Source organism: Etheostoma spectabile, chromosome 13 (genome assembly GCF_008692095.1).
Source record: "Etheostoma spectabile isolate EspeVRDwgs_2016 chromosome 13, UIUC_Espe_1.0, whole genome shotgun sequence".
In the NCBI taxonomy this organism is placed as follows: domain Eukaryota; kingdom Metazoa; phylum Chordata; class Actinopteri; order Perciformes; family Percidae; genus Etheostoma; species Etheostoma spectabile.
In genome coordinates, this window is record NC_045745.1 from 22,234,877 (window position 1) to 22,247,541 (window position 12,665).

Below are 12,665 nucleotides of genomic sequence, written 5' to 3' on the forward strand. Positions count from 1 at the left end.
ACACACACACACACACACACACACACACACACACACACACACAAATTACCAAACAACTCATGTTCCCTGAGGGCCCACTAGCAGGTTAATCTGGCAAAATCCTCAGAGCTGTAACAATTCCAAATTTTACTGTACAAGTAACTGTCTTTAAAATAATTCGGATAAACAATAGAATTGTCTCTTTTAGTCAAATAAAAAAAAAAAAATTGTATTACTTTAAACAAATTAAAGCTGGGAATGAATTCCAGGATACATCTGTTGGTTGTCATGTGACCCAGATAATGTAATATCACAAACACACTGCCTATGAAGTAAACAATGCTTCTTTATTATCATAAAACAGTTTTTCTAACTAATTTTTATTGCTATGAATGTGGTTAGGGACAAGGGCCAACAACTAACAATTGAAATAATATTAAAAATATAGTCCGACCAATAATCACGTATAATTACTATTTGGCATATTTAAACTAAACAAACAATTAGCCTACCTGTTACACGCCGTAAGACAGTATATTAGCAATTAATTGCGGTTCAACAAAGAAACCACAATTATTTAAAATAATTGACAGACATTTATATAATAATTATTACAGGCCTACAAATCTTATATTTTGTGTAAGGATAGCATCTTTTTTTGTTGTCGCAGCAGATTTGCAGGCGCCAACCGGTGAAGACAGTACCACAGCTGCAATGGTACCACCAAGGAATGTGAGACAGTTAATCCCATTCAACCAAAACAAAAGCTCAGAATGTCACTATGCGGTCATGCCATGACATAACGAGAAGCAGTAAGCTGGTAGTTTTTGGAGAAGCTCTCTAAATGGGTTGTTTTATGTAGGCTACAGGACAGGCGTTCTTATCACCTTCTGCCAAATTGTAATTCCATGTTTTCTGTCATGCAGTGATAGAGTTGGAAAGCACATTCTTTGCTTATCTGACTTCATGCATGTGAATGTTTGTTGTCAAAATCAGCTTTTGTCTTTCTTATTTCACAGTGTATTTACAGTACACACTGTTAAAATAACACTGTTTTTCTAGTGTGGATGTATTAGTGTTTTTTTCTGCAGCTAGTCTTCGTGATTTTATGTGTTTTCCCTTTGTGGAATAGATTTTTTACTTAATAGAATAATAACAATCATAACAAATCTAAGCTGTTATAGATACTCATTATCCTCTTTCTTTTCTCTGACTGTTTTATTGGGTGTATACTTGCTATACCTGTCAAATCTCACCTTGCCTTCCTTTCTCAGCTTCCTTTCTTTGCTCGGCTTTCTTCAACATGATAGGTAACTATACCCCTCTATGACAGGAATGTTATATATGGAGGAACGTGTCTCAGCAAGTTGGCGTAGCTTGTACTGAAATACATGTTTGAGTTAAATTAATTCGCATTCTTCACCACAACATTGTAGGACAGTGGAACATCTGGGACAGGTGGTGGATGTTTATCAAGATCCTTTATCCAACAACAGTTATGGACTTCATTCATAATTTGACTCATGAATAAGTGTGTTTTTATTAATTGTCTGATAGTTCAACTTGTGTTGATGTTGGATGGTCTGGCAGGTATTTTACAGTGATATTTTCAGTGGCATTTGGTCTGTGGACTTTTCATCCAATAAAGTAAACATACATATTTTTTCACAGCGATAAACCACAAACATTGTTATAAAAATATTAACTGTCCATCTCCAAGCAAAAAAGGAAAACACAACAAGATAAATGCTGAACTATCATGCTGATCATTATCAAAAAAAAACATAATGTTGCAGAGTTTTTCCAATGCCATTTTGTAATACTTAGACTGCTGCAAAATCCTTTACATTACAGCAAATATCTTTATACATCAGCAAATAGATTTTTAGATAGAACACAGGGAATAATATATTTTTTTTATTTTGATTGTGGCTGTTAATTCAGATTAAAATGACTTCACTTTTAACTCTTTGTACTCCCTCCGCATTGACCAGATCTCTTCTCCCCAAGACCTTGAGGGTCAAACTGGCCTCAACAGGCAGAATCATCCTCAAGGTTAACATACAAACAATATGTATGGACTCTTGACCTAACATTGTAAAATCCAATGTTTGCTGGCAAACTTGAGGAATTCCAAAGTCCTTCAACAGCTTTGTAAAGACCGTGAGTCATTTCTTGTTGATCAAGGCTTACAGAGTTGCTGTAAAAGTACGAACTGAGAGAGATTTACAGAGGATATGAACAAGCATTACCTCATGCGTTGTTATGGAATGTTCTTTTAAGTTAATAAAAAAAAAAAAAAAACTTTGCCTCAAGCCATATTATATAGTATTGAGTGAAAATAAGGAATGAGGAGCAGGAAAGGTGCGACTCAGATCCCAAGCCTTTTAATGAAAGTCCTATTTGTCTAATGCACATGCAGCTATTTAATCTGTTTCATAATTTCCATAACAGAATTTAATGTTTTGTTTGCTCTGAGTGCATAAGTTAACTTTTCTTCTCTCTTGCATATGCTTGCATTCACGTGCAATAACAGACACACACACACACACACACACACACACACACACACACACACACACACACACACACACACACACACACACACACACACACATACACACACACCTGTCTGTGGAACTCACTGTCTTCTTGCTGCAGTAATGTAGGAGGGAAAAGCATTCCTCAACCCTTTCTTTTTCTCTCCTCCCCTCTCAGCATTTAACGACTTTTCGGAGGTAAACTCACTCATTCTATATTATCAGTGTCATGCTGCAGACTGCTGTGTTGGACAGGCTTTCGGATGACACAACTTCCGTACGAAAGCGGCTGGTACGTTAAAATATGTCTGTCTTTGACTATAAATCAGCTTATGGTTCCTTAAATGTTTTTAACAAACAGGTTACCATTTCAAATGCTCCTATATGGTAATTCTTGAGATGATTATTTATTGACATATTCGTGGTATTAACTAACTGTCGCAATAAAACAAAAAGTTGACACATGGCTTACATACAATAGAAAAAAATGAATCTTTGTTAGCAAGTGTGCAGTAGGAAAGTTTTTTTTAAAGGATTTGTTTAATTTACATGTACATGCTGTCTGTGTTTCACAGTTATAGAATTTTACCTAATTTTAAGACCCACAACTGTGTGTTTAAAAGACAGAGAAAAATGCCAGGCAAGGAAAGGGTATATCCACCAGAAAAAAAATTGTTTGAACAAAATGCATTGTTGCATTGAAAACAAATGTCAGCCAAAAATGGCTTTGTGGAGACAACTTTGACTCTAGCAAGGGCCAGTCACATGTGTTATTATTTTGGCCCAAAATATCCCTTTTTACTAATATATAGGGCTAAGAATAGAATTCAAAAAATCAAAATAGTAGTAAAATTATTTGTGCTAAAATAATTGAAACAAACTGCAGTGCTGGGCCACGTATTACTGAGTGGAAAATGATTGATTTGCAGTAATGGAATGGTAGGATTAATCAAGCAGCAGTGTGCATCCCTCTTAAGTCTGTAAGCAAATTCAGGCTTGAATCTATACATCCATTTACACAAACGAACACTGGATTGTTCATGCACATATTCTTTAGTATGCACATGTTTGCACATGAATCATTTTGCCCAAAATTACAGTCTGTGTTTCTTTCTTTCTCTCCATCTCTCTCCAGTTTAGGTGTCCAAGGAATTTTCTAAATATTCAAATGTGGGCCTAAGCGTAATTATCATCCACACACGCTTTACTTTTTTTTTTAGCAGCTGTATGTTAACTGACAGTTGATAAGGCTTTTTTTTGAATGAGTCACCTTTGTACTCACTATAAAAGAAGGAACTGGTGACGACTGGTTCCCCAGTGATGCATGAAGGTCCAGTAGCTGCATTGCCTGTTCAGCAGCAGCCTAACAGGCATATTCAGCCCCAGGCTGTGGGTGTACATTTGGGTGACCTGCAAGGTCAAGTTCCCCTCTTGACTCAAAGCACAGCAGCAATCTAAGAACCATGTCTGAACCTGTTCCTCTGCCACATAGTGCTCGGGGTCGCGTGGCCTGTCATGCCCAAAGATGGAAAGAGCTGAAGGTAGACATCAGCTCCCCCTGTAATAAAACTAAGCCTGACTTCAAACAGAATGGACAATGTGAATGCAGTCAGAGTTCAGACATGACTCCTGGAACCGGTTGGGACATGGATAAGAGTAGTTGCAACCATCTGCCAGCATCTGTGAATGCATCAGCGAACAGTTCACTGGATCTGCTAAGGATAGTAAAACACAAGCCAAGTACCATTGTGTTCTGTGATAATGATTGTAGCACTGACAACCAGGATATCCCTGATGCTGGAGAGTCCTCTTCATCCATCACCGAAGAGAGAGAGGGTGGTGACAACGATGATGAGGAGGATGATTTTCCCGAGAAGTTACAATATAAGGAATTCCTCGTCAGTCGTCGCCGTAGAAATTTGAGCAGGAACAGGAAGTACTCGAGGAAGAGACAGGATGCCCAGCCTAATAGTGCTGCATCTGGTTGGCAAAAGCCCACCAACAAGGGAAAACCTGAGTTCGCAGGTAGCCAGAGGGAAGAGGAAACAACACAGAACAATGAAAAACAGGTAAGAAAAACAAAACAGGAGAAGGGTGATAACAAGAACAAAGAAGTCTTATTCACCGTGTAAAAGTGCCAGTGAAAGTACTTCAGCTGCAGGCCTGTGTTACACTGCACTGCAGACATATTAACTTCTCATAGTAGGGAAAGCACATGTTTTACTAATAACATTAACTCTGTTAAATTAAGTGTCTCAGTAAGCCATGAGCCAGCGTGCACAACACCAGGACCCAAAAACTTAAGCAGCTGTATGGATTTACTCATTCATTTTATTATTTTCATCTCTGCTTTTCCCACTGTGAAATGACAAACTGTCTTCAGTAAAACGGCATATTTTGTAACTGTTAACCCTTCTTCCACCACTAGTGGGAAGCAACTTCTTTCAAACTTTTTACTTGTTTCCGAGGAAATACTACTTTGTTGCTTGTTGTATTTTTTAAGGCAATGTGTCTTCCAGATATTTTAAATAGTATAAATGTGAACTCTGCTTTAATATCAACAAGAACAATATATTACACTACGTACTGTATACTGCACAGTATGGTGGAGATGGGTAGTTGATGCATACTGGTGGATCAGTGGTCATAGATGCAAAATTGCATGTATTTAATATGTAGTATGTAGCAGCAATGTTGGTGTATTGATTCTGGCAAGGCATCTTTGTTGCTTGTCATCCTTCTCTCCCTCTTTTAAATGTTTCCTGTTTGTCAGCAGAGGTGAAAATGTCAAATCTAGAAGTTAAGAAGTTCTGTAATGCTTTTCTATGAACACACACAGACACACACACACATATATATATATATATATATATATATATATATATAATATATATATATATATATATATATATATATATATATATATGTGTGTATATGTATATGTATGCTGCCAAAGCATTTGGAGATAAAGAGTTCACAATCAGTTTTTTGAAGTGAAAGAGAAAGCCGTCTTAAAAAAAGGGATCAGAATAGAAGGTAATATTTTGGCAGGTATACCTTCAATCATAAATTCCTCTCATTCCTGGCCCAGCCTGGCATCATTCCTGGCCCAGCCTGACATCTCCACCTCCCAGCATGCACCGTACTAGCGGGCATCCATAGTAGTAATAGTGTGAGCGTGCCCCGACTGTGTTCTCACACCTGTCAGTGCAGCCCTCAGTCGCTGGCACGTTCCCATAACAGTCCTCTGCCACTCTGCACACAGTTTTCCCATCTTGGACTGACATGAAAGGATTTGTTCTCTCTGCGCCCCATTTGTGATGTTGTTGACAGGCTTTAGGCTGTGCTCATTTGAATACCTGTTAAGTGAAGGGGGCCCCATTGTGGTTCTACACTCTTAGAATATCTTGATTGAGGCAGTTTAGTCACACACAACAACGTGGGTAACAATTTAGAGTAAAAAACAAGTACAAGCAAAACAAATACTAAAAGTATATAAACTGCATTAAGACTGAAATTGAACTTGCAAGCTTGGCTGTTCTGCTCAAGTTTGAGTGAAGACTGCAAGTTCTATAGTTGTTTGGACTCCTATCTCAGCCTTGGGCACTGTGCATATTACTTTCTCAATCAATTAGATTTTTTTTCTTACTTGAATATACAAACTGTGATATGTTTTTAAAGAAAAAAATGCACTAAAATGTTGCACTTACATGTGGCACTTTGTTGTTTGGCTTATTTGAAGCTATGTGAGTCTCCATGTTCCACGTTTGTACCTTCATGGTTGAATGCACTTATTGGAAGTCACTTTGGACAAAATCTTAAAGATTAATTATTTCATTCCCAGATGACAGTGTGCAACGAGTCAGTCATTACTGCAATTTCCAGTGGAATATTTAAGCATCTGGATTTGGAATACCACCAGAATTTGTTTGCAAGTGAAGCTGCTGCTGCTTACTTCTCCTCTGCTATTATTTATTCTTTGATATTAGTTACAGTAGCCTACCCACATAATATTGTCATTGATCCATGCACGAATGCCTTTCATTTCAGATTAGTAGAACACACTAACTTTAAAGACCAAGGATAGCCTACCCTGCTTTATTTTATTCCTACTTAGACTTACGTGTCATGATAATGGGTGTTTTAGCCTTTCTAAGACAGCTGATGCAAATAATGAAATGGTCTTGTAGCAGAGGCATAGTGATGCATTAAGAGCTCTCTCCTCTGTAAATACTTTGGTCACAAGCCTATTAACATTTCATGACCTTTGAGCGCACTCTGCTGTGAATAGTAAGAGTGTTCAAATGGGTGTTCATGTGCATGCCATGGTGTGCATTTGTGCTCACATTTGCAAATTGTACGTGCCACTCTGTGTATGTTCATGTTTACAGTCACTCATGCTACTAAAAAGCCTCCACTCCCTGTGTTCTCCCCTTGCCCTGGCTCTGTCCCCCATAGTGAGGGTAAAAATAGCACCCTGCTGTACATAGACAGCCTTCTGTGTAGGAATCTGGAGATGTGGGGGCTGCAACACACGGGAAATGGCTTTACTGCCAAAGCCATTACTGCGGATATTTCTAAACTGGTCAAACCCATCATGGGTTTGGGAATGGGATTGGACAGAATGGTGTGTTTGTGTGTCTATGCATCAATGTGTGTGAGTGAGGGGGCTGTTTTTGGACTTCAGGCTCCTCAAAGAGGCCTTATGTGCTGCTATCAGCCTCTGGGACTCAGGGATTGGCAGCGGAGCCCAGAAACAAAGCAGTTTGTTCATTTCCTGGAAGGTCAGTGAACAAGTGTTTCAGTCAGAGTCCATGACCAATGGGTGGAGAGGGAAAGAGAGGGAAAGCTAGGGTTTAGGTATGGGCATAACTGAGCTGAATATAATGGACAGATATTACAACACATTTACATGACGTGCGTTGACCACACTGCTGTTTTTTTTAATATAGTTTAAAGGAAGTTTATTTTAGGCATCTTTATCTTTGACTTTAGTATTTATCTTCTATCAAAGACTTCTCTCGTCTTTGCTCTACAATAATCTCATTGAGAAGGTGTCACCTCCTCCATGATGAAGGGTACACTGTATCTATGAGGAGGCTAGAGGCAATGAAGGGTGGAGTAGGTAGGTAGGTAGGAGTGTGTGTTGGGTGAGGTTCAGCAGTTTTGTCATATACCAGCATACATCAGTGCAAGGTTAACCCAGAGTTTTTCCCTGAGCCATATTTACGTTTGTGTCCTTTGACCTATGTGTTCAGGCTGCTGCTTGTGAATCCATGACCCTAATGATGAAAAAGTTGGATAACCTCAATGAGCCGATCCAGGAAGGCCAAAGCGCTGATTCCTCCCACCCAGACGTGGCCAATGCTGACGCTGAGCAGCAGAGCACCATGGTAAGTCAAGTCCACTTAAATCAACAGGCCAATCATTAAGATGCAATGAAAATGTTTTCACATACATGTACATGTAGTAGGTAAACTGTGAATTAGTTACACAAACCGAAATAGAAACAAGAAGTACTGCTTGGTGAATGAAACATTTCATTATGCAATTTAATGCAGAATAAGAATTTTAAAATTAAAACTTTGTATTTCCACATTAGTTGATCATTCAGAAAGTTAAAAAGTCTGTCACACTGCTGCTGTTACTGCACAAACGTTTTTTTTTATGTGAATTAAAGTATATAAATAACATAAAAGTTTGCATGAACGTTGAATTAGAATTAAAAATGGATAACATAGTTTTGATACCAAATAGTACCAAAGTGCCATTACTTTTAATAATACATACATTTTCAAACAACAACTATAGAAGTATATAACAACATGCTATTGGTGGCCACACACAGAATTTACCATCGAGCGCACAGCGACAATGCCAACAAATGTAATTTAGTGAAATGGGTTGCAGGCTTACAGTCTCTCCCCGCATTTAATATGGGGTAGATTAATTAAGAATAATAGATTGGATGGGCTCCAATCCAATGTTGTTTTTCCACCATTAAAGCCTTCCCTTAATCACATGGTTTCTGACTCGTCTGGCATCCATCTGGAAACAACATCAATCCTCCAGGAACGAGCTAGTAAGAGCTGAGCTCACAGCGGCTTACTGTTAATTAAAAGGTTTATTTAACATCATTTCTGAAAGGAGATTGTAGCTAGCTTCTGTGCTGTGCTCCTTTGCTCTCCTCTCACATTACATTCCAGCTACCTCATTACGCATACCAAGTGTAAATCTGGCAACCTCAAATAGCTGTTAAACCAAAAGCAAAGAACTTAAGAATTCTTATAAAAGTGCTGCATTTAATCAAGTGGATCTTAATTAAAGCAGTAAAACAGGTTTTTGTGTCAAATTATCTTTTAAATATTTTTATGTAACACTAAAGTAACTTTTATTTTCACTGGGGGTATGTTTTTTTTTTGCTGCAACCAATTATGGTAAAATACACAATACAACACAGAATGATGGTAAATACAAATAAAAAATCAAAAAGAATGTTCAGTTCAGATGCCTGCAATAAAGTGGAAGAGGAGCAGAGAGACCATTAATCCCAAAAATGTCAAATATTCACAGTGTAATAAAGATTAAATGACCTCAGCCCAGAATGGTAATGTGTGACTTTTATTTTTATTTTGTCAGTGAAAGGCATTCAGGGTTGGGTGCAGGACAGTGTGAGAAGGGACAAGGATTCATTTGAAGAAAAAAAATATCTTGTCGTTAATACCCAACATAATCTCTTTATTTATCTAACAATACAGATTTTGTCTTTGCAAGTCATGGGCTTAATATAGGAAAAAAATGCTGAAATAACTGTCTTTACTCCAAACAGTAGACTACTGTCTGATTGTCTTTTTATATTTATTCCTTAGTCATTGTCCTGGCATCAGACAAGATAATTTAACCATCACTCCCAATTGCATTTAAAGCCACAGTGCTATAACTATTTTATATTAATGAACGTCCATTACATTCAAGCCATTGTCAATGGAGTTGATACAAAGCTAATTAAGCCAGCTCCATAAAACTTTCTGTATTTCTCAGTATGCCTATGTGTACAAAATGGTGTCGTCCTGTGATGCACGTAGAAGCTTGTGTGATGCGTTTTAAGTCACTGCTGAGGAAGAACCACCGCAGCATTCAGCTTTGGAGACAAAGAGGACACGACAATTACAAGATAATTACCTCTTTTGAAAAGTTATTCTTTTTTTTAATCCTCTGTGTCCTCCTTGATTTGACTTGGCAAAAGCTATTAGCAACTGTGTTCACTGGTAATTAGCAAATGTTAGCATGCTAATATACCAAAATTAAGACGATAAACACTGTAAACATTACATCATTGTTGCTGTGAGCATGTTGGCATGCTGACGTTTGCATTTCGCTCAAACCACCGCTGTGCCTAAGTTCAGATTTACAAAGCAACTAGCATGTTGGTAGACTTTTAGACTTGCATTCTGATAGATGGGCTTTCCACTGTGGGAATTATAGAATTAGATATGGAGCAAAAAAAATGCTCATCTGACAAACCAATTTAACTAAAGATAACAGTGGAAATACAGTTGTGCCAATTTTAAAATATTCAGTTTAAACTGTACTTTGTGTTTGGGGACACAGAGTCCTTGATGTTGTTATCAAACTGTGACCACATAGTTAGAAAATTAGCAACAGCATCAGGCCCTCTCTATGGTGGAAATGCTCCTCAGGGTCAGAAAGGGAATCTTCTACACAGTCAAGCATTGTATGTTGTGATGAAGGGAAAGTGTGTCTCTCCGTGCATGCATTTGAAGATTGGATTATTGCGCGCTATTTACGGAAATGTATGCCATTCCTCCTTCACTTTTAGTTACACACTCACATTTTTCACACACGTCCATGTTATCGGTGTAGTGTTGGATGGGAGGGGAGAGCGGGAAGCACAGCAATGGGTCTTCCCACGGAAGTGAGTACAGTAGTTGAGTCATGAGGTCAAGCAGGGATGGACTTTCCAGTGTTGTCACTGAGCAGAGATCCAGGGGAAACAAGGATGGGCTGGATAAAAGGGTGATGACACATCATCGGCAGTGTCTTATATCTTCAAACACTACCCACCAACACCAGCTCCACTAGATACTTCACAGAAACCAAACAGAGATACAGAGAGCTGCTGAAGAGGCAGGTGACATGAAGACAGGGACTGGGGTAAGAGATGGGGAGGAGACTGATATTAAAGACATAACTGCAATTAATATTAGCAAACAAGACAATAAATGAGAAGAACGGGTAGCAGCAGTGGTGGAGGAAGTTTTTAGATCCTTTACTTAAGTATTAATACCACATACTGTGAAAATACAAGCAAAAGTCCTGCTTTGGAAACGTTACCTAAGTAAAAGTATGTATGTAGAATGTGTAGTCAGGAAAATGTACTTAAAGTAGTATTATTAGTAAAAGTATTCAATGCAGAATAAAGTCCCCTGTAAATGATACTACTATATATTACATCATAGATATTACTATTATAAAGTATGTATTAATGTAAAAGCAGGATTATGTTTCAGTTTTTTGAGACGGAGTTCATTTTGAAATATTCTGTATAAAACCACAGCTAATAATTATTTCCATTATGGATAAATCTGCTGATTATTTTTTTCCATTAATTAATTGATTGTTTGGTGTGTAAAGATTCTGAATAGGGTGAGAAATGCTGTCACAATTATCCCGAGCCCAAAGTGACACCTTAACAATTTATTTTGTCCAACCAACAGTCCAAACCTCAAAATTACTACAAATACTTTAAACTTATTAAAATGAGTTAAAGGAAAAGTAACTTGTAACTAAAAGTATCAGATACATTTAGTGTTACCCAGGGTGGGTAGCAGTTTAAACTGTATGTCAGTCATTTTTACAGCATTCGGATGAAAAAAATAGTTTCTTACAATGACATATAGTGGAAAATTTCAAAATGTACATTATATACTCATTGGGAAGGAAAAGGAGGGGGAAACAATAATTATTGGCGTTTACAGAATGTGTTGTAACCTTGAGAAACACTAGCAGTGAGAATACAGTTTTGCATGATTGATCATGGTGATAAGTTTAACGACTGAATTGATGATGTTACACTGAGGAAAAAATGCTGGATTTGGCACCATTGAAGAGCAGATGGGGGAAAGAAATACATTTTATTTTATTTGATGTTTTGACTGTGACTTGCCTTATTCATAACTTGTATCAAACATTTTAGCTTTAGAACTGACAAGATCAACCTCACCACAGAGACCACTCAGCAGCCGTTCTCAAGCTTCTCATCATATCACATGATCTTTCTATGCAGAGAGTTTCCCAGGAGATGTTAACATTTCCATTTTTCTTTGGCACTAAGGATTTCTTGTATTGGCTTAAAAGTTACAGGATGGGCCTTTTGATGAGGTTATTTGTCAACTGCTTTTTGCAAGTTCAAGAAGAATCTTTAAATCTCAGCTTTTAAGCCAACATGGAAGAGAAGTCCTTTTAAGTGCTCAGAAAAAATGGAAATTTAAAGAGCTGTATTTTCATGTCCACTGGACTTGTTGATCGAAAGCTACTGACTGGAACTTGTGCTGAGGTTGTTTTTGTCAACTGCTGTTTCCAATGTCAAGAAGGAACTTTCCATCTCAATTTGCAGTTAGACTATCTTGTGTTTTCTGTGACCCTACCTGACTTTTCTTCTGTCCTCCCAGGGTGATCCAGCTGTGGGAAGAGCTTCAGACAAACCTGAGCCACTGACCAGGCGACGTTCTCAACCTCTGACCCGCAGCAGACCGCTGACCCGCTCGTCTCTCTCGTCCCCTACACATCTCCATGCTCGACGGGCCAGGGTGAGCAAGACTGTACCTCTGTGTGTGTGTCAAGAAAGGATTTGTGAGTTGTACTGAAGATGTTAGGTCACGTTGCTAAAACCCAGAACTTCATGGTAACAACTAGTTTAGTTGTTTGGACTGACGTTGCGGTGAATCATCCAGTCAAAAATGAGTAGCTATAATGATTGTTTGTGGTTATGTTTGTGCATGCAAGTACCTGCTTTCTCTTCACTACACATTATAGATAGAAAGCTGTTTGGTAAATGTAAATGGTCTGTTCTTTTATAGCGCTTTTCTGGTCTTAACAACTACTCAAAGCGCTTTTACATAGTAC

The 12,665-nt window shown here is 38.0% G+C and overlaps 1 protein-coding gene across 1 annotated transcript in view; it reads left to right on the forward strand.

Moving 5' to 3' along the window:
- Positions 1–3,643: 3,643 nt before the first annotated feature.
- Positions 3,644–12,665, forward strand: part of LOC116700892 (uncharacterized) — a 14,021-nt gene continuing 4,999 nt past the window's right edge. The window contains exons 1-3 of the mRNA XM_032534338.1: positions 3,644–4,588; positions 7,778–7,912; positions 12,212–12,349. Of these exons, the coding sequence (XP_032390229.1) occupies positions 3,983–4,588; positions 7,778–7,912; positions 12,212–12,349 (879 nt within the window). The 5' untranslated portion in view covers positions 3,644–3,982. The remainder of the gene's footprint in view (positions 4,589–7,777; positions 7,913–12,211; positions 12,350–12,665) is intronic.